Source organism: Anopheles arabiensis, chromosome 2 (genome assembly GCF_016920715.1).
Source record: "Anopheles arabiensis isolate DONGOLA chromosome 2, AaraD3, whole genome shotgun sequence".
NCBI lineage: Eukaryota > Metazoa > Arthropoda > Insecta > Diptera > Culicidae > Anopheles > Anopheles arabiensis.
This window is the reverse complement of record NC_053517.1, coordinates 42,971,771-42,994,611: the sequence shown is the minus strand read 5'-3', so window position 1 is coordinate 42,994,611 and position 22,841 is coordinate 42,971,771. Positions and strand designations below refer to the sequence as shown.

Sequence of the window (22,841 nt, the reverse complement as noted above, 5' to 3'; positions counted from 1 at the left end):
TCTGATGCATTGTTGCCATCGACGACTGACGTCATAGCCCATCGTCACATTCATCGAACCATCCTTTCGCCAACAATCAACACTGCTCACTACTCCCCATCACACGGTATCTATCTTGTTTCCCGGTTTGTGTTCGGTTCTACTGTTTGTTGGAATGGCGTTTCTTTGTGCTATGTTTGCGATTTCATCATCTGTCTGTGTTTGATTTCACGAATGTCTCCTTTTGTGTAGCGTTATTTTTACATTTAGTGTTTGTTTCAAATCACCTGTACACCTACCATATGCACCATCGTCCAAAGAGTCAACTGTAAACTTTTTTTTTAAATTGTATTGCCTTTTAAAGAGAAACTTTCGATTTTTTTACAAACTACGTTTTTTACATCAGAGATCAATTCCAAAATATTTCATTATTGATACGATATAAATGGATTTCACCTTGAAGCTCAACACGAGGGCTAAATAATTCATTTTCACGTTTTGCTGTGCCAACATGCAGATGGAAAGCATGAATACACCGCAGCTACTACATAATTGCTGCGCAATAACAACTACAAGGTGCTGTACCACCACGGAAATGCTCATGTTTTGTTAAAAATGCATCACGATCACGAAGCACACGCCTAGCCTGAGAGGAAACATACTCACCGAATACATGAAGTATTTTATCAGCCAACCAGATTATGCAAATTTATTTCTGCACAAGCATGGCTCTAGCAAACTGTATTTGCTTTTACGGAAATGTACATTTCACTTCTGCTACCACTGTTTTGCGCAAGCTGTAAGAATTGAAAAAACTTGAACCTTAAAAGTGAATCCTAGTTGTGCTGACCTATTGGTCAGCGCAACACTGACATCATGAGTAGCAGAAGTTGGGGCTAGTGTATCACGTTAAGCAAATCTACCTGTAACTTACTAACAATTGTTTTCCATAAGATTATTCTTTCTTCGCCATTCTACACTTACTCTTTAACTTATTGAGTTTTTAGCAGTTTGAGTCACAGAAAGAATAAATGTAAAAACGACTTTAAAATTGTTTTAAAAATATGTGATATTTGATGCCAAGGGGCAACATTGCTATTCATATGAGGCAAGACGGCCACCTACATAAAATTAAAACATGGAATTTTTAGTATGTGTAGCAATAATGCTTTTTTTACGCTTCACTTATGTGTTCGTTTTTGCCGTGGATTGTATCGCAATATCATGGCTACACGTCAGCATCTTGTTTACGGCAACAATATTTAATTATAGAATTAACAAGTTAATTTCTTATTTAAATTTGGTTCTCTATTGATAAATTTGAAAAAATTACTTTACCAAACAAATAAAAAAAAGTCTGATAATATTATGAAAAACTTTTCCGTGGTTTTGCGGTGGGCCACATATTTTCTCAATGTTGTTATCCTATATGGTTTGACAGCTCACATTATTTGGTAACAATATTATGCTTGATAATTTAAGCGCCGCGACATATGAATTCGTATGACCACCGCTTTGCCCACCGCTCAGCTTTGTATTTGGCGCTTAGTGAATCTTTTGAGAACGAATGAGGTACGAAAGAGAGAACGAGAACGACATGTGCTACGCCGCTAAGCGCTAAGTGCTCACTCAAAAAACTGTAACGTCAGGCCGGCAGTCAAAGTGTTAATTTTGCTGCACATCATAGAAAAAAATGATAAATTGTTTGGTTCATTTGGTGTTAATTGTTTGTCAACAAAGCCAAACTGTTTCGATCGTTGGAGCGAGCGGATGACTGTGGCGACCTAGTTAACTACATACGTTTAATTATTTTTGTTTTATTTTTTTAAATTGTTTTAATTATTTTTAGTGACAACTCATTTGGTCATTGAACTAAAAATTAGCTTCAAAAAATGCTTGGTGGCACTCTAGCTCCTTTGGAGATCTTATCTCAAATTCCGCTAACTTCAAAGAGCAGCATATTTAGATAGAGCTCGGTGTTTATGTGTGCACTAGCACCACAAGACACCACGCGTCTCCATCTGCACAAGAGATGCTAGGCGTCTCCATCTATATTTCCATCTCGACACAAGTTCCGACACATGTGACTGTGAATATAAATTTCAATTCGATTTTCTTTGAAGGAGTTTTGAATTATTCAAAGAAATGAAAAGCTAAAAAAAACATCATAATCGGTAGCAGCTTCAACCGATTTCATTTTTTTTATTGCTTCACATGACGTATGTTATCTGTAAGCCGATGAAAACATGCAAGTACATCCATGGAACCATCTTTTCTTCAATTTAAACGTTCTCTGGAGTTTTGATTTTTTTTATTTCTGTCCTTCTTTTTTTCTTTTACTTCTTTATGATATATGAATGAACAAGAAGCCAGGCAAATGTGTACGAACATATTGCGATCGGTGGTGAGTCGAATGTGCTAATAAAAACTTTCACTCGTGTAAACATATGCATAATGTTTAAGGCACGCATCTGTCAGAGTCTTGCTAACTTTTGCACAATGTTTGTTTTATGCAACATACCGCGTGAACAGTAAAAAAAACTGCTTTGACTGTGACGCATCAGAAGCTTAGTAACAATAAAATCACACCAACTCGACGAATCACCCCATACACACACACACTTTTCCTTGTCATCGTTGAATATTGCAAGCTGATGCTCTCGTTAGAGACCCGTTAGAGAAGACAAACTCATCAACTCATCAAGCATAGCTGACTACAGTGAAACACCGTTGGTATGGGCTTTCGTGAGCTAAGACTCAAATTTATGACATCGAGTGTCAGCATAAATAAAGAGAGATTATAACGCGCGTACATTTCCACTTCGCTAATCCGTGCTTGTGCTTTGACTCGCTCCATGCTCCCACATGGATGTATTCTATCACATGACAACACTCCTGCCCTAACGTAACGCGAGAACGTCGCTCTGTATACGGGACGAGTAGTGATTTAAAGGCCCCTCTCGAACGTACGGTTAGATGAAAACGCTCTAGCACTGTCCATGTAGATTATCCTTTTTGAACCGATGCTTGCTTTTTGCGCAGCTAATATCAATGGAACACGACTCTTATAACCTAGCGCACTGCAGGAAATGAAGTTTTCAGTTGTGTCGTGTTTTACGTGACATGCAAAAGAAAAACGTTAGCGAACGACTGCTTTCAGATACCCTATATGAAATCGTTTTAATTTCCTGTGAGATTTTTCCCCATGAACTTGCCTTTTGGATGGGAACGTAGGTCTCAAAAGTTTTTAACTTGCTCATGTTCGCTATTGTTCTAAAACAAATATATAAGAAGTGCTCTTCAAAATTCACTATTTTTTATCTTCCCTCACCTTTGTGTTGGAACAATTATAGGTTAATTATGAGGAGAGGGTATGATTGTACGATGAAATAGGATGGTTAAAAGATACATCAAAAGTGAATACGATACAGGGTAACTTTTTTTTAATAAAATCAAGTTGCTGAATTCAACAGCGTGCAGATGACTCTATGAAAACGATGTGTCGAAATGTGTATGATGCGGTTTGTGTACAAGTTGGTTTGGCATACTATATCGTTGTTATCTTTCTTATAGAATACAGCCATGTTCTTGTTCGATCGACAGAATGTATACACGTGAATGGCATCTTTCATTACAAAACTGTATTGCAGTGATTAGTGTCTTTTTCTTTGCATTTTTGATGGTAAATAACATTACCAATTTCCTGTCTGCCTTCATCCCAGAAACTTCTACTAGAAACATCATCCCATTGCCATGTCTTTCTCAGTCAAATTGAAGCTCATTACATTCTATTACAAATATTAATTCAGAATCTCATTTTCCACTTATTTCATCAAAGCTTTTTAAGTCTGCGTTTTATTAATTTTTCTCTTTTGTTATTGATTTTTGCTCAAAAACTTTATCAACAGAAAACATATCCACGCAACAAGCACACACACTCCTGCCCTATCACAAAGCAAGAAAGATAAAAAAGTTACAACTGACAAATACCAAACACCGTAACAAATGAACATTGCTAGCCGATGACAGACAATGAATGTACGAAAAAAGAAACGAAGAACAACTACAATTAACTACAACTACTACTACTACTACTACCAAACAAACGAACTAAGAAAAACAAAAGAATTTACTTGAGTATAAAAGTATGAAACAATTTATACATCTATATATACACGCACGTATAAATATATATATACATCTATATTATATAGTTGGATAATTAAAGACTGCGACAGAATGAGTGCGAACTGTATTAGAATGGCCTTTTGATTCATGATTTTTTTTCTTTCGTCTGCCGTTGTGACTCTATAAAAAAACCTTCTATACAATTTTATATACATATATACATATTTGTTCTTGTGAATGGATTGTTCTGGGTTTGATTCTCTCTCTATATATATATATGGTTTGAACAAAAAAACGCATCCAGCTGCCGAGCATCCGTTTGTTCTGATATTATCTGACTGATTGATTGATTGATTGATTGATTGATTTACTGATAGCAATTTAGTTCTGTTTTGTTCCCTGTATTATCACACACTTCCTTTTCACTCATCATGTGGAGCTCTGTTTCTTTCTGTTTTATTTCTCTCGATCTCTGTCTCTTCCTATCGATAGCTCTCACTACTTGTATGTTATTTCCTACATCTGTTCATAGATTGTTTGCTGTTTTTTTTATCTTGCTGCAGGTTGAAGATCCACTTCCCAATAAATATTACTTCCTGCTGTGACATCCCTTTGTTTTAGAATGTGGTCCATTTCTCTCGTGTTTTAAGTTGAGCTCTCAAACTCCTATTCTCATGCTATTCTTGAGATTGCGTTTATTTTCATTATGTTTTATATGGGCTGCTATTTACAATCTAGAATACAGAGAAAGTTCCATCGAATGTGTTTTGTTGCCTTTTCTTTATTGCATCTCTTTCTCTCTACATCCGTCCTTGGTTTTTGATGAAAATGGTTTCTGTTCATTTTCTAATGTTACATTAACAGATTATGCGTTTGGTAATTGATGAAATATTATTTCAGACTCTACCGTTTTCTTACATTATATATTGTTAGTGCGAATGGCATATTACACTCATTGTCGTTAATTTCATAGCCGTTGTGTTTCGATTTATATCAAAGCTCCACCTGAACAGTGATGGATTGGGACTAATATGATGTCGATGATACTCACACTTGTTGCTATTTGGTTTGATGGAATGATTGATCGTACACATACATAATTATTGCTGGTGATGGATAATGGTAATACCGCTGCTCGGTTGATGAGTTCTGTCTTGCTCCTGTTATTTTGTTCACGTGTGTATGCAAAATCGTGTCTTGCGTTCATCTTTCGTTTCTCACCACACTTACTTTGCAACGAATGCGTTATGGTGTTGCATAGGTATGATTTATCCAGCAATACAACTGGTGATGCGCGCCAAATACTGAATCCTTTCTCTTCCTCTACTCACCTGTTGCGGAACGCGTGAATGAACGGATATGGATCGACTTGTTTTGTGTCTGTATATGGTTGACTGCACTATTTTGCACCATCTTTCAGCATCAGTTTGGTTTGTTTGTTGGTTTTTAGTTTGTGTTTTGGACGGGTATGTATATTTTTTAGTTTCTTTTAAGCCGCATCATTTTGCTGTGTGCAAAATTTAATGTATGTTTTACGATTAAGATTGCAAATCAATGCATTTTGTTCTCCTTTTGTTTTAATCAAATCTATTTTTTTAAAGTTACTCAAAATTCGACAATGATTGGTTTGTTCTCTGTGACATTTTGAAAACAGATTGTGAAGAACTACTGAATGTCATATCTAGCTTTGCTCACGCAAATATAGTCCTACATCTTTTTTCAATATATTGTGCATTAGAACGAAAAACAATTGATTTCACAATTTTGTTGGCGTTATCCCTTTATGTTGTTTTGATCAGTTCTCCTTTTTCTATTCCTACCCTTTGTGGCTAACGGTCTTGATGAGTGATGCTGAAGGTATTGTTTACTATGTTTTATCTAACCAATAGAGTGTGCGCATTTTGGCTTTGGGTTTTGTTTGTTACAGCATTTGTCCGAACTTGCTACATATATTTATTCATATCACTTTGCATCTTGTTGTTGTATACCAACTTTTTGTTTGTACTGTTTCTTTTTAACCTAGACATCTTTGTATGAGTTCTATCACTTTTCATTACGATTTTTCATCACATCCATCACGATCACGATTGTTCATCGTAGTACTTGCAATTTATTTAGCAAGGAAATTGTCACATCAAATGATTTAATGCAAAACCAATACATAAATCAATACAAATATTTAAAATGGAATGAATATTGTGCAACATTTATACCCACACGCATCTTTGAACGGAATGCTACGCTAGAACTGTTCAAACGCCTGAATAGACATAATATCTTTTTTTGTCAAGTTAAGAATAACAAAGTTATGAATGCCGTTGACGCTGATGATTGTAGACTTCTTAAGAAACTGAACATTTTCCTCTTCCCTTTAATGCATTTCAACCTCCATATCCTCTACACCTCTGTAATATCTCGTGTTTGATTACGCTCACATGCACTATATATGCTGCACCTGTTTTATTATGCACTATCTTTTCACTTTTATAAACTTTTTTATATAATGAAATTATATTTGTAATATACATACAATCTACATGTTAGCAGTATAGGTTTCGTTTAAAAAAACATACAGTCTAGAAAATGTATCTAATTTCAGCTACGATAACTGCGGTGGCTTATTAGCCAGGCGACAAATAATTTTCATATGGATAGAAACACCATACAGCACATAACCACACACCGCTCACTGTCTGATGCAATACAAAAGCAAAGGAAACGGTTACGATGGGCTTTGCAATTCTCGGTGCGCAAGATGAATTGCCTTTTAAAAACACATTACGCCGAGGGTTTACAAAAGGCTTTCAGTTTACGATTATTGTCACAATTGGACGAAGCCTTAGGCTCTGGGAAGGTTTATTTTTCCTCTTGAGCCACTGGTTCTATAGCTGCTCTCTTCACCCTAACCTCTTGCAGCACATACGTACATATCTTATGGCATGTTTTGTGCCACATTACGGTACAAGTAAACTCACATTCCGGTAGTGTGAGCAAAGAAACAATTTACACAAACAACATTCAACGAGCGCCATCGTGCGGTGGGGAGTTTTCTTCTGCTCAAAAGCTGAAAACGACAGACCTTCCAAATAAAGCTTAACTGGCGAGCCGGGAAGCCCCGTGCGGTCGGGTTACGGTACTTACGTACATATAGTACATTTATAATCATGTTTCACGCCACTCGAGCAACATTATGCTACACCCAAGGCCGTGTAATTTTCTCGCGGAAAGAACCCCTCGATTTCAATGTGGGCCTTTTTTACATTCGGTTTTTACTGTCTGTGGCGCGGTTTTCACTGTATTTTTTCCTCGTCGCTTTGGTTTCCACGGCAAACAGAAGTAAATATTTGCAGCAGGCATTAAAGAGCGTACCCCAGATAAACCATAATCTTATTTGCTGTAAGCTTTGCCGCTGAACTGCCGTTTTTTGTGTTCCGCAGAGCGCCTAAAATTATAAGCATTCGTTGAAGCTGTTTCAAATTAAGTAATTATGTGCGCATTAACCTTTTGACGAATTGGTCTAAGAGATTGTCTTAATTCGCTAAGGTACGGGAGATGTAGCCGGTAGACACAGACTTTGTTGACGTTGTTCATATTCCTGCTCGCTTACAGCGTTCTTTCTGAAAGCTCTAACGGATAATTCATTTGGTACGGATTGTTATAGATGATTTTAACAGAATACGGTCTTAAGCTTATAAGCGAGTACAAATAAAACCCTCATTTTCAAAGACGCTACCGTACATCCCGATGCGCAGTTTAAGTTTAGCACAAACAAAATAAATCAGAGAAATCTGTTTTGTTTTTCATAAATCGTTTCCTCTAATCCATCTTGATTAGAAACAGTAGGATAAAAATTAAAAATCGCATTTTTAGAGAATTTTTCTCTCTGCCACTCTCAGCCTCTGTTGTGAACTGAAGTAACAATGAAATGAAAGTATTAATGAAATGAGTAAAAAAAGCACCTCCTAACTTGACATTGATTTACACCACGACCTTTACCAAATAAAACACTTCAGCTAGGCGATCAAACCATTCTTTCGGATTTACACACTTTCTCTCTCTCTCTAGACCGCTCAATAATGGGGCCCTTCACGATTCTAGTCAGCTTTTTGTATGGAGTTTGACAGTTGGAGGCTGAAATCATGTAAACACTCCATACAAAACCACACATAAAACTAGCCTGCAATTTTCAGTCTAGATTATTCTAGCCTCAAAGCTAGAATTAGATTCGAGTACCTGCTCGAAAAATGGCAAAACAAGGTGGTGTTTACATTTATCCCAAGGTGCATTAAAGAGATCAGGTGATGTCATCTAGAATCAAAGTGTAGTCGATGTGGTCTCATAGCATATTTTTTATAACCAAATTTGAACATCATTTTTTGAAAGGACGGGTGAAAACTTTTGCTCAAATAGCTTTCTGGGGGCTTGACGAATACACAAAACACTCCATTCAGAAACAGGAGCGTTAAAAATCAGCCTTCTAAATTCATACACCTTGGGATAAGCCCACCTGTATATTATACCCACTGGGATAGCTGCTATACAAACTGCTATAGAATGCAAACAGGTGACAGACTGAAATTTCAGCCTACGAACTTAAAACGGAAAGGGCCCCAATGATAGAGAAAACTGTCCACACCGTGTCCAGTTCACAGTAACGAGAAAGTTGTTACACTAAATCGACCATCACAATTCCATTTACTGACCCCGGATGTAGCGGACTGTAACTCATGGCAATAAAATTGATGTAGTTTAATAACAGTACCGATTGCTTGCTGGTTTGCCTGCGTCCAATACAAAAAACACGTACTCCTCCACTCTTCCACCACTCCACAGTAATATCCTGTTATGAGCAGGCAGGTGTTCAAAAGCCAACTGTACTCTGCCGCTCGATGGATGGAAAGGCAGGCTCGGAAAATGAGAGTGAAACATAATTTCCGTCCCAATAATCATAAACATCTATCGATCTTTCTCCCCCCCCCCTCCCCCCATTCCGACGCTTTTGGCGTGCAAACTTTCGACATCAGATTTAATTCACTTTTTCACCGACACATTATCATGGGTGCGTGAAGCACATTACTGCCTGTTTGGAAAAGTTCCCGTAAAACGAACACAAAAAGCGCAGCGAAAAAAAAGGTGAGCAATAAAATTTTCTTCTACGAGGAAACTTTATTCGCTTTTTTGGTCTAGTTTCTTACAATACGTTTTTGGAATTTAGGAAAAGCGAACATTCTTAGCGAAGAAAGCAAGAAAAGTGTTTCCCAAAGTGAGACGTTAAAAATGCAATAATATTCGAGACCATACACACAACAAGCTCTCACACACACTCACTCGTCAATGTATCGGTGAAAAGCGACGGAAACTTAACCGTAAACGATCAAAATGGCAATTGATAAATATGTACACCGTGCTTCTCTGCAAATTGAGTTGTGCGTTTCGGTAGGTGGACGGGTGCCCCTGATCAGAAACCGAAAGGAACAGCAACTTTCCGATAGATCTCAAGTTTTCTTTCACGTCCTCTACCGTTCCACCGAGTACGCACACTAGCTCGGTACGATGGAGTGCCGTGCAGACATTCCAAGCGGAAGTCAATATTCTTAAAAGCATCCTGCCACGAAACATGCTCCAGCGAAACATGGAACCTAGTTCGGGAAGCGAAATTGCTAAGCAAGTTACCAGATGTTGCGCTTTTCTGTCGACGTGCGTGTCTATCTGCTGCTCTACGAGCCGTACGTCCACATACAGAAGCATATTGTTTCCTACTTATCAGAGAGGGTTTTTTTTTTCTTCTTCTTGTTGCATCTGCAAATAGCAACATAGCTCCAGCAAAAGCATTCCGGGTACCTCCGGTTTCATGCGGATCGAAGTATTGAGTCGTCACACGACACACAACGAGACCCGTTGAAATCGTTTTCGTATAAGCGAAAAGAAATCATCGTACGTTTCCCATTGAGCTGTGTGTAGCGGGAAATGTCGCTTCTTTGAATGAGGGAAAAGCATTTCCCTCTATACACTCATACGTGCGATCTTATCGGCTGTACCACTCCCAACTAACCTCAATTGAACGTAATTCTTATGCACGTACAAGCTCCGTGCGGACTGTGTTTGCCAAAAGCAACCCACCATCAGCATCACAAACTGTGTGTCTCGAGCTGAAGATGACGATGTCCTAGCGGACAATTGTGATGATGGCGATGGCGATAATAATGACGATGTCATGCCTTATGTTTATATGAAGCAGAATACTGCGGACACGGAGCAAAACTCATCGCAACATATGTAGCTGCCAAAGAAATGGTATGATTTTTGTAACCATTTCACTGTTCAGTTCGCATCATCCAACGTTGTAGCACGATTCACAAGACACTCTAGTGCACGCATAGGAATGTACTGTCCATGTGTTATGGAGTAAAAAATAGACAGAATATTGACTGACACCAATAACCGTAAAACGTTCCAAAATCGATCAACAAACGATCGATCCGCGTCCAAGCAGCAAATACACTCTGTTTCTATCTCCTCCCCTGCCTCCTTAGCATAGCATACGTATGCTGCAGAATTTATTCGCCAAGTGAAGCATAGAACACAACATCACGCTGGTTTGGGTCTGTACATTCGACGAAACCTTCTCTCGTTTCCGTTCCGTTTCCTTTGCTTTCGCTCAGACGCTTTGAAATGTGCCGTTAGGCATGCCCCTCCTTCCCCTGCGTGTGTGGTGTAAGAAGCGTTGAGAGAATCGGCTGAAATTTGATAACGATACGTGCAGCAGTAGCGTACTTCAAAGCAGAATAACATGCGTATCCCCTATTAATATGCGACAAACATTCGACAACTGTGTGTTTAGATGGATTGTAAATAATCGTTATCGTTACTTGGTTGCAAAGCTTGTGTTTGTGTTTCCTGTAACGTGTCTGTAGAATGTATCGCTTGGCTAATATAGTTTCATCTTTGCTTTCTTTGTTAATAGTACATCATAATTCTGTTACATTTTGTTTGCACCGTTTCTTCGCTACCCACAATCAAATGCACTAGAAAGTTTGTATATAACCTGTAAACGACTTGCATTCACATAAATGCTAACTATGCTTGCTTTTATTCCATCTTACTTATTTACTACTATGTAACACGTTCCACTAGACAACTTTCGATTTCGGTCTAACTAGCTCATGTCAGTGGCAATATTAAACAGCACAAATTTATAGAAGAAAAACATACGAGCATCGCAAAAGAAAACACAAATTTGCTCCTAGTGTGTATGCAACTTCTCGCATGCATACGTTACGAGAATTTTAAGTTACGCTCCAGTAAAATAAAATGTCGTGCGTGTACGTCAGCATGATACTACAACATATTCTGCGCCTAGTATTCAACAGAGTTAATTAACAAGGGCTGAAATTATTTACATATCAGATGCAAACTCTCCTGTCAATAGCATGGAAGTTAAACATACCACGCAAACCTCACCGGAAAAAAGGACATTCGCAGACAAGGGACTAAACACAAACACACACTGTACTAACAATTTCCTGTCGACACATTTGTAACCACATCTAGTTCATTCTTCGTTCGTAGTGAGTGTGTTGTTAGTGTATTTGTACTTTCTTATATTCCAAATTTTACGCTTCTGTGTACAACACTCGAAACAACACTTGCATTTCCACCAGAAAAAAAAAGTTTCCGCCACTATCTGCTTAAAGCTGGTAGCACGATTTTGCGAACAACTGCACTGCAACGCGAAAAGCAACTGCGACAAATCGGCACAGAAACATAAACTGTTGCAATTATGTCTACCAATGAGACCCGCTCAGCATTTGTTTGCAGCGTTGTACTCCTAGCTTAGTTTCGCTTTCAACACATACCCATTCAATACTTCATTTGCTATCACGTTCCGTTTTGTCGCGGGATAGTTTTAGTTTAAATTTCGCGACTGAAAGCTTCATGCCGAAAACAGTCAACTTTCAACACCTTCACAGACACTCAAACTAGCAAAATTATTAATTTTTCTATTGTTTCACTGTGTGTCAGTGCTACCGTCTACAATCACACTCACACACACACACACACCCAGTGCCGTATTTTTAATACACGAAAATCTCTTTTCTCTTTCTCTTTTTCTCTCTCTCTCTCTTTTCTCTTTTCTTTTACGCTTCTTGGTGTTCATGGTGCCCTGACTTCCGCCCCTTCTTTCACGTTCCACAACCTGTCCCACATTCTTCCGTATTCTCTCCCTTCTCTTTGCCCTTCTCTGTCCCTTTTCTCTCTTTCTCTCTCTCTCTCTCTATCTGTTTCTATGTATCGTTCCCTAATTATAGACGATGCCCGTTCTGCGGACATTCGGCAATCACGTAGCCTAGCGGGAGCGCGACCTGCCGCCCGTGTCCCCGGTGGTGTCCCCCGTGGCCGTCAGTGCGGCAGCTGGCGGTGTCGCCGGCAGTCGCGTCACTAGTGGCGGTGGTGGTATTGGTGACGGTGACACCCATCACGACATTTACTACTATCATCCACGGCACGACTGCCAAAGCCACAGCCTCGAGCACAACTACGAGAGCGAACACAAAAAAGCACACAAACAACAGCACAACAATCACTATGCCACCTATCACTACACCGGCAAGTCTGGCCACCATCATCCACCTCACCATCATCACCAGTACATGTACACCAGTAACAACAGCAACAGCAGCAACAACAATAACACCAGCAACACTAACCACCACAACCAACCGAACGGGCCGGGCAGTAATGGCAATGGCGGCAGTGGCGGTAACGGCGGCGGCAACAATCACTCGAAAGGTCGCGCGAAAGCCAAGCGCAACGAGTACGAGCGCCCCGGTGGTCCGTCCCCGGGCGGCACCAATCCCACTGCGGCCGCCGGTGCGGCCGGTCAGTACGGTGCCGGCGGCAGCAGCCCGGCCGGCACCGTCGACCACGGGGGCAAGTCCTCGGCCAAAAGTCGGCAGCTAAGCTGCGAGCTGTTCGATCCGCCCGGCTACGGTGAGCCGAAGCACCACGGCAAGCACCACACTAAGAGCAAATCACAATCGCAAATGCTGCTGCTGCCAGCACCGACCGCCACCAACACCGCCACACTGCCCGCCCACATGCTCACGTCCGCCGGTGCACCGACGCATCCTTCCTCCTCCTCCTGCTCCTCCTTCCATCGCGCCTCCCTGTCCGATTCACGCGAAACGTCTCCCACCTCTCCATCGCCTCCGCCGCTTCCACCGCTGCCGCTCGGTGGCCATGCCGCTGGCGGCAATACTGCCAAACAGCAACAGCAAAGTGTGCAAAATGGCAAACAACAAACATCGCCAGCATCGTCACCGACGATCGCCCGACGCTATCAGGCGAGCAATAATGCAAATAAATCACACTACCACCATCACCAGCAGCAAGCGCTGCCCCTAACGCCACCAGCAACACAGCAGCAGCAACAGCAACAACCGCAACAACACTACACTAAAAAACACACTCAGAAACATCAGCAACAGTCGCCGGTAAATAATAGTGCCAATGGGCACGGCAGCAGCCGGGCCAGTTAGTTGCAGCGACGGGAAGTGACAGATCGCACCGTGGGTGGGCGGGTGGCCGATCGGGTCGGTTGAGCAATGCTAGAAGAAGAAAACACTCGAAAGACATGGAACGAATACATTAAACGCTCAGGACGGTGCCGGACACGATCAAACAGCATCTCTGTTTACTAGCAAATCACAATATTACCGGAACGACTCGGCGTGTGGGGGTGTATGGGGGTTGGGGTGAGCTGCGTGTGGTCAATTTCTCTTCGGTGCAGTCGGTGCAACAATTGTGCCTCAAATGTTGACGCACACAAATGCAAACACAAAAAATGTGCGACGCAAAAACACGCCCGTTTGCGAGAGTGTGTACACACAAGTGGTCGCTTCTGGATAAGTCCTCGGGATCACATCGTGGCACGATTCATTCCCATCTCCATGGGGGAGTTGTTCCTACCTTTTTCCTCCCATCACGGTAGCTGCTAAGCCGGTTCCTTGCGCAGTGTGTGCAGTCCGAGCACAAACAGTCCAGAGCAGAGCTGAACACAACGGCTGTACATATAGACACCACTTCTGTGTGCAAGTGGACACAGACAGACTAGTGGTACAAGTTTCCAGGATAATCTCAAGAATAGAGGAAAACGCTCACACACAAAAACGAGAAAAACAGTTCAGTAACAAAACACAGAACAAAATAGAGATTCAAGCGAAACGAAGCTTCACGCCTCCTTCCCCCCCAGTGGATGCGATGTAATATTTACATACACTTCGGAGAGGGAGCTATAAAAACCAGACCCTCCCACCAAAGGAAACATGATTTATGAGTACATTAAGAATGTGTAGATAATCGGTTCAGCTGAAAAGCGGGTCATGGGATACGTGGGAACACCGCACCAACCGGACGGACGAAAACAAAGTTGAACGAGTGTTGGTGGTTATTGCTGTTGCTGCTGTACGTGGTTGAAGTGGTTCCCTTCCTCGCCAATTCCTCCGTGCTTCTCCCTCTTTCTTTTCCACTAGCAGGGGTTTCTTAAGTGCAGCCTTTTCCCTAGTTTAAAAATCATCAACGCGCGTCAACGGCGAATGGTAGAAAATAAATGGTCTAAACTGTAGCGTTACTCACCAGCGTGTCCGTAACATACCGGTGCACACTTACGCTCCTCACGCGGATCCAATGCACTGTACGGTTAATACTTGCACAAATGCTTCATGCGTGATGGCAGAGCTATATGCTACCGATGCTGCCCCATACCATGCTCACTGATTTCATCATCATCTTATCATAGCTCACTCATTTAGTTTTTTTTACATTTTTCGACCTGTATCCGACATGTATCTTAAGTTTTTTAAATAATATATATTAATATATTGTATTTTGATTTTTTTTCCTGTGTCAACGCTTTCAAACACTCCATGAAATGAAATTTAACCTCTAATAATATAAATTAACATGCAACATTTACTTCATTGATAAATTAAGTAAATATTTTTACATACAATGTTTCTATTTATTTAAAAACGGTATTATTTAATTAATTAACGCGTTGCACGTCAATGTTCTCTTATACTGCAAATATCAAAACCTTGATCAAAACACTCCAAAAGATGGCATAAGCACCACAATCAAAATTCAAGAAATTTTTCGAAATAAACATATTAGGTTTCTTCAAATTAAATGAATACCCGCATATGATGCGTGTCATCAACGTCAGCTATTATATTTTCACTTCCCATGCAAGCTAATCGTATTATCGTGCCTCTTTTAACAAATTTGTTTCGTTGGAAATGCTTTGTTCGAGTGCCAGTTAATTGTACGCTCTTGATACACCGAACCTATTCAGCAATTGATAACGCTTCCACAAAACCTTTGCACGTGAACAGAACATATCGTGGCGGAATTGTTAAATACCGAGCGTGGTGTACCGGCTTGTAAAGCACACCGGCACAGTTACGTGTATTACACCGTTGACATTATTGTGCTGATTCACCTGGAAATAACTTTCCATCATTGTTCGCAACTAGATAACGCAGAACAAAAATCAAATACATCTGCTGGCCCTCATACCAGCAAAGTTGTGAATCGGCACAAATGTTCGAGTACAGAAAGCCGACATGATTGCACTATAAATATGAAATACTTTATCCCTCTCTATTTTTATTTCCCGCTCGTCTTTGCCGTTCCTGTGAATCTATCAATAGATATTGTTTCCCTTGAAAATCATTGTTAATGGTTTCAACATATGGGACTTGCGGGCACGAAATTATGAAGTACCAGGCGTCTCCATTAAAATGAGCTTTTATTGTGTCTCGAAGTTACGACGTATTGTAGTAATAATTTGCTGCAAACAGTAACTAAAAGTGATTATTGAGTATCTTTGCCAATACCAACACTACTTATAACACTATTTCGGCAATCAAACGCCTTCAATCCAGCCGCGCTGCACACAGTCTAGCTTTACGGGCCGAAAATCATTCCTAGCACCAGCCAAATATGTTCCAATTATGGCCCAAAAATACATTTCGACGGCCAAAGTCTACGTATTTCCAATTAAAAATCTACCGGCCCGCAATCCACATCGAACGGGCGCAGGCCACACTCAGCTCTCGCCATCTTACAAATCCAATTAATTTGCTCCATAAACGATGTGAAGGGGGTCAAATGGGAGCGCCACAACATTACGTCGGTACCAGGCGCGTAGTCCTGCCAGGCGCAAACCGACAGAGCCAACGCTTGTGCTATCGGCACTGGAAAGCGCACCGGTCACTAGAAGTGTAATTGAAATCGAATTAGTTGAAGCGAACAAACACCCCGAAACTGACTCTGGTAGCAGGACGCGAACCTAACCCAGGGCGAGTGCAGATAAATTTTAGATGAATCTAATTAAAAGATAAAATCTGTTCGTAGCCCTCTACCGACCGATACCCTAATAATCCAGGCCTTCGCTCAAGTGGCCACCGAGTTTAGGAACTCGGCAGTGTAGTTGTTTTTTCGTGCTTCACCACACATTTACCATCCCAGACAGTGCAACATAGTGAAGAGATGGAAAACCATCTGTCCTCGCGGTTTCTTACCACACCTACCGCGTACCAAAATGGCGCCGCGAAACGTACCAAACTTTAAAAATTCAAATATCGTTTCAATGTTTTCAACGGCATTGAAAAGCATGGAAAATTGAAAGCTGGCAAAAACACTAGCAGCGCTCAATGAAATTAAGTATATTCCCAGCCCACCTATTTTCATACAAACTTTGTCGTCACCATCCAGCAATCGGCGTACCCCACCAAGTACCCTTCCCTTTCCTTTCCCCTTGGCAGACGCCAGCTATAGCAAACGTGAGAGTGAGATGATTGCCACCCATCAAATTCACGCGCCCCATTTTCTGTTCTGTTCTCTGCCGCACCCTCCTCTGCCGTGTTCTGCAGCTCCATCAACCAATAAACGGAGTTGCCACGCGCAGTCGGGGGGGATAATTTTCAATTATTTACCCTCCTCACGATGAAGCAATTAGGAAGAAATTAGTCAAAATAAACGATAAAGTATTGCTTCATAAAGCAAGGCAGTGTGCCAGTCTGCTGCAGCTTAAACTTGGAAAACGAGTGAAAGCATAAACGCACCCGTTCTCGCAAGCCCAGTAATAAACGGTGCGGATAGGGAAAACAACGAGCAAGTGACACCATTCGGAAAACCGCAGCCTGCCGTCAAATTCGACACTCAAAACAGACGGCAGCCGTTTCGTTGCCACGGAGTGTCGCTTTAAACAGACGAAGCACTTATCGCGGGAGCTCACAAAAAAATGTTTTTGTCAAACAGCGTAAAAATCGTGGCGAAAACTTAGGGGGAAATTGTGGTCGTCTGTCAATTTGCTGACACTGCAAGTTGTATTTGGGGTGCAGTTGCTGGTACTCTTTCAGTGAAACATCAGCCACCACAACCATCCTCCCTAATGAGAAGCGAATTTTCTGCGCCAACTGTCTCGTCCTTTGGCGAAGCAACTTTCCATGAAGCTGAATCATTTTCATCGCTTCACTTATCAGTGAGATTGTGCGAAAATTGTGTTCGCTATTATGCATTGCGCTAGGGATTTTTTTACTTCCTTCTTACATGAGTTCTATTTATACGTCAGAGATTTTGAAGTGAAGAAGTAACGAACGAAACAATAACCCATGAATGGTTATCTTTCGAAGCAATTCTTCGCGATTGCAGTATTTTTAATTCAATACTTTCTGAACAATTACGGTTTCTTCATTATGATGCTTCACCCAACAATCGATGGCAAAGAGAAAGCAATCAAACAAACTGATTGTGCTAGAGAAACAATAACTCATATAATTGGAGATCAAGCGTACGAAGAAATCACCCGCAATGATAAAGCGCATTTGTAAAATGATCTAGTGAAAAAAAAAGATCAAATACTAATCAAAAATCAAAATTAACCTGTTTTTCATCAAATTTCTCAACGCATTTGTAGCAATGCAGTACACAACTGATCCGTACGCCAGGTCGTAAGCAATAGATTGATTTTCTATTTCTACCAATCCAGTCCACAGGCATGTAAATAGCAACACTGAAAATAAATTATCTCTACCGTGCACTCGACTCGGAACTGACTTCATTCCACGAGCTTTAGAAAAAACAGAAACTCTATATCGAACGCACCGGTCCGTTCCCACACACTACATCTGTCATGGGGCGCAAAGTGAGTCTCAATTCCCTTGACTCTATCGTCCCAAGCGTGCTTTGCAGGCGCAGAGTGCAAACAGATGGGTCGCGATACATCATCACCGTGCCACCGGGGCCGCTGGTGGTGATGAGAATCAGAATCAGTTTATTTTCTTATTTTCTTCCTACGGACACACGTACACACTTGGTCGTGGGCAGGGAAGCATATTTCTTCCAGTGGACAGGGTGACAGGGAGCTGACACGAAACTCCACCAAACACAACCAGGGCCGCAAGGATAAGCAAGAGAGGCAAGGGAAGGCGAAATTCTCCCACCGCCGACGATTCGATTGTTACCGCCGTTGCCCGACGCCATCATTCGCAAGACGGAAATTGATTTCGATATTATAGATAGACTAGACAATTCAATTTCATCGAAACACCCAGAGGGCTGAGAGACACAGACGACCATACGCACATAATGCACGTGTGCCAGACGTTCTTCTAAAATCTAACAGTCACTCGCATAAGAAATGGTGAACAGGAACAGGCAGAGCGTAAGCGGGTAAGAAATACCCAGCCGGAATCGACGAAGCGAATGAGGGGTGCACGGGTGCAGCAAAATACAGTTTAATGGTATCATTTCTTCGGCACGGTTGATGTAGCACCTGGCCAACAGAGCTGAGTCACGGCCGATCGCCCCCGGGGAATGGGTCCGTTCCACTCGAAACCAGAAGCCCGGGACGCATTGCAGCAGGGCACACGCTGGAACCTTTGCCTCGGGTACTTGTGCCCACGCTCCCCGTATATCGGATTCATGCTTCAAGCACTCGAACCCTTGTTCGGCAAGGTGACCGGTGTTTTCCCGCACGCTCGTGAGTCAACATTGCTCGATACGAGGTGGGACTGTGGGACTGTGAGACTGCACACTCTTTGCACCTTTGTCATTGCTCGGGTTCGAAGTTTCCAATAGCCTGCCCCAAAACGGGACGCCTCACAGTGCTGGGAATACCTTTGCCTTTGCTCGCCAGGGGGAAACAACCGTACCGCCACTGTGTCCTCCCACCGTGCCCAGGGATGGTCATAGTTTAGCAACGGTTACCGCACCGTACCTGCCGTGGTGTTGACCTCCTTTTTATTCTGTCCCTCCCGAAACCATGCACTCACGGTGCTCGCCACCAAACCGGGACGCTGCCATCGGCAAAAGAAACTCTCCCGAGGGGGGAGTTTGCACATTCATGATCGATTTCGTTGTACATTTGCCACCGATACCGAACACTGCTCGGAATACGGGTGTGTGTGTGTGTGTGCCGGCCCAGAGACGTGTTGGATGTTGGATCCTGGATCCTGTTACCTAAGACCGTCACCGATCTCCGATTTCTTGGAGCATGGAATGGAAATGGAACGCTAGCGTATGAGCCCGATGATCCTTAACTAATGCTAACACACCGCTTTCCACTACCGCCCTCCACGGTGCATCGAAAAGACGAACCTGTCTGCATTATGGAGAGCATCTTATCTCTCCGGTAGTTCATCACTCAGGGTGAGCTGAAATGACAAATGAAAAACAGACTAGTAGAACTGGCTCCATTCTTTTTGGATTTCTCAACCCGATTTCGTTAGATAATCGGTACGCTTCTGCTTACATAACTTGGTTTTATGTGAATAAAAATCTATCACAACATGAAACATCTTGATGATGCATTTTAATTAAACATTGCAAAAAAGATGCCCTATTTACTTTCCTCCTTTCATCTTTTACTACAAACACCTCTTCAAGGACCAAATAAACACGGATCCAGTTGCCGATTGCCATTACAAACCCATCAACCATCAACGGTACTCAACAAACAATTAAATTGTTTTATCTGTTTGTTTTGCAAAGCTACCCCCGTTTAACCTACACCATCATCCTTTCGTTGTGGGCAGATTTATGGTACATCACCTGTTTTTTTTTTTCGCGTTCGCTCTCCATTTGCTAATCATTTCCCGATTGACATGTAAATCGGACACATTAGTAATTCAAATGAGCTTTAATGAGTACATTTATGTGCGATCGATCTCGGACGCAATTTGCATTTCGATTCTTTTCCGTACTATTTTGCACAGGGTAGCGTGTTACTGCTCCTCCCACACCGCACCGGTGCATTGCGCGTCGCCAGCCGCTGCTCTAATCATGTGGAAATGGGCGTCGCATCATGACGAAGCAAGCGTGGGACCATCGTTTAATCCGCTGCCCTTAAGAAGCTCACTTACTCTTGCATTGGGTCGGTCGAAATCTGACTCCTAAACTGCTCGATGCGCACGTGACAGGGCAGAGCATGAAAATATTACGTTTCAAGCCACGAGGTTACGAAATGTTTCAATCAACTAACTCCGCAGCTAGCCTCTCAGCTTTTTGACATGGGCCCCGGCAGAGAAGGAATCAGCATGAATTGATGCTGCTAAGGGTCATGTTTCCCGTCGCAAGCCTCTTCATCACCTTCCATTGTGTAGTGTGTGCGTTTATCGCATTACACCATCTCCATTGAGGCCACAACAACAACAACAACAACAACAATATTCACACGTTGCAAGCCCCCGCTCCACCAATCTATACACACTGACACTCTTTTGAGCGGGAGCGTGTCATGATGATTTGCAAAGTTAATGAACCCATTTCAACACGAATAAACCCGCACTGTCACTACCTCGCCTCACCAAACGATGGGCGTACCTCGGCACAACCAGCCACAGTTTCCACTTAACGCGCAGCCGAGTCTCGGGGAAGGGAAACTTTTGCCCATGCCTTAACTGAATCGATAAATTTTAACCTAACTTTTGCATTTTGTAAACTCACACCGAACTCACCTATCGGATCGGTCCCATCGAGGGATAGACTGTGGGAAAGGATGATGCGAAGAGTTTTACACATCCTGGCGTTTCCTCCTGGCGTTGCGCGACACTTGCCTTCCACATAAGCCGCAAATGTTGCAAAACCTTGAGCACATACACACGGGAAAATCGCGCCACAAGTCGGGAGCGAATTCGGAGAGAAAGCACATTTGCGCCTGGCGGTACCGTTACTGCGTAAACACTTTTGATTTTATTTACGTAGAAGCGCTTCGAGAAACAACGCAACCCCGCAGGTAACGCGATACCGTAGGCGGTGGTAAGATCCTGCTGGGATTGTGTCTTTGTTTTAGCTTGGAAGGGAGCGGCACTTTTTTTTTAACGCGATCGAACATCGAACAAGCTCCACACGAAAGCACACTTCGCCGGATGCTGCCCGAAAGGATCAGAGTTTTGCTCCCTGCGTTCCACCTGGGTTGCGATTGCAATAAGCCGCTGTTGCAATTTTCTTTATTTTTTCCCTTCCCACCACCTCCACCACCAAAGCATACGGCTTGTACCGGGGGTCTGAACACTAAAGCCGATAATCATGAGCACCGTCAAATGACGCCATACTGCACAGCCAGGAGTGTGTCACCGTATCGATGGCGAATCCTTCCCGGCAAGGTGTAAATTGCAAACGGGAGGTTTGCTGTGGACTCCTCCCGGATGGTTTTCTCGCCGCGGCTCGCCCGAATTTCGATCGCTTTCCGAACGAGTAGCGGCAATAAAGCGTCTTTTGCTATCGTGTCATCAAATAAGATAGCCTAACTTTATTGTTCCGGTGGTTTTGACTCATGTTTATGGCCCCGTCGCTATCGGGTTAGGCGATGAAACGGTGCTAGGAGCATTGTGCAGCCTGGGATACAGGATTGTATCTAATACGTGCTCCCCCCCCCTCCTCCCGCGACAAACAACCATAAATAATTCCCGTAATCCTTTGGCCATGGGTAGATGCGACTGTATGTGGAACAGCGTGCGCCAGCAAATGCACCTTTGAACCAATCTTGATCGAGAAAATTGGAACGTATGAAGCATTTCAACGGTACAGGTGCTACCTTGTTCGGGTTGACTAAAATGAAAGTGCCCGGAAAATGAGCTCGTGTGATTGGTGGAATTTTGGTAAAATTAATGCGACCCCAATGCCGTTGGTATGTGCAACGGTGGACACAATGCCTAGCAATAAGCCTTCATTCTAAGAACTTTTAATAAAACCCGAGTGATAGAATTCCGGGCCACTTGTTCCACAAAATTGTATACCATTGTTCGAAATCAAAGGCCCGAGACCGTTCGGTACCATTCGGTACCATTCGGAGGCATCAACAACATGGAATAATAACACATGTTTGTATAAATAGTCTTGCTATTACAAGAAATGATTCAATATCATAATAACATAAGAGGCTGTCCCTCGTTTTAGTGAGAGACGTTTCCTAAAAATGGTAATCCTTTTTCTGCAACTGATTTGGCACCTGTGTGGAGCACCTGGTTTGTATAAATTTGGAAACGTATATTTCAATGAAATTAGATTACAGGTTTTCAAGCGTACACCGGTACCAGTAATATGCAGATTGTGTGCCCTAATGTTTCGCCAGCATACCGTTGTTTGCAAATAGTAAAAGGAGATGCCGAGCAAATTAAATCTTGTGCCAAGTCGATCAACATTATAGTTTCCATGTTTGGAAATTGCTA

The 22,841-nt window shown here is 42.2% G+C and overlaps 2 protein-coding genes across 5 annotated transcripts in view; both read left to right on the top strand.

Annotated features, from left to right (window-relative positions):
• The window catches only part of LOC120898898, a 127,365-nt gene that overhangs the window by 98,804 nt on the left and 5,720 nt on the right, over positions 1-22,841 (top strand). The window lies entirely within an intron of this gene.
• Positions 5,670-21,145, top strand: LOC120898900 (uncharacterized protein DDB_G0283357-like). The gene is made up of 2 exons (XM_040305396.1): positions 5,670-5,964; positions 12,417-21,145. The coding sequence occupies exon 2, from the start codon at positions 12,759-12,761 to the stop codon at positions 13,644-13,646; it is 888 nt and encodes a 295-aa protein (XP_040161330.1). The 5' UTR covers positions 5,670-5,964; positions 12,417-12,758; the 3' UTR covers positions 13,647-21,145.

Bases quoted from the DNA above. Each gene is read 5' to 3' on its own strand.
- LOC120898900 (XM_040305396.1), top strand. From the start codon at position 12,759: ATGTACACCAGTAACAACAGCAACAGCAGCAACAACAATAACACCAGC.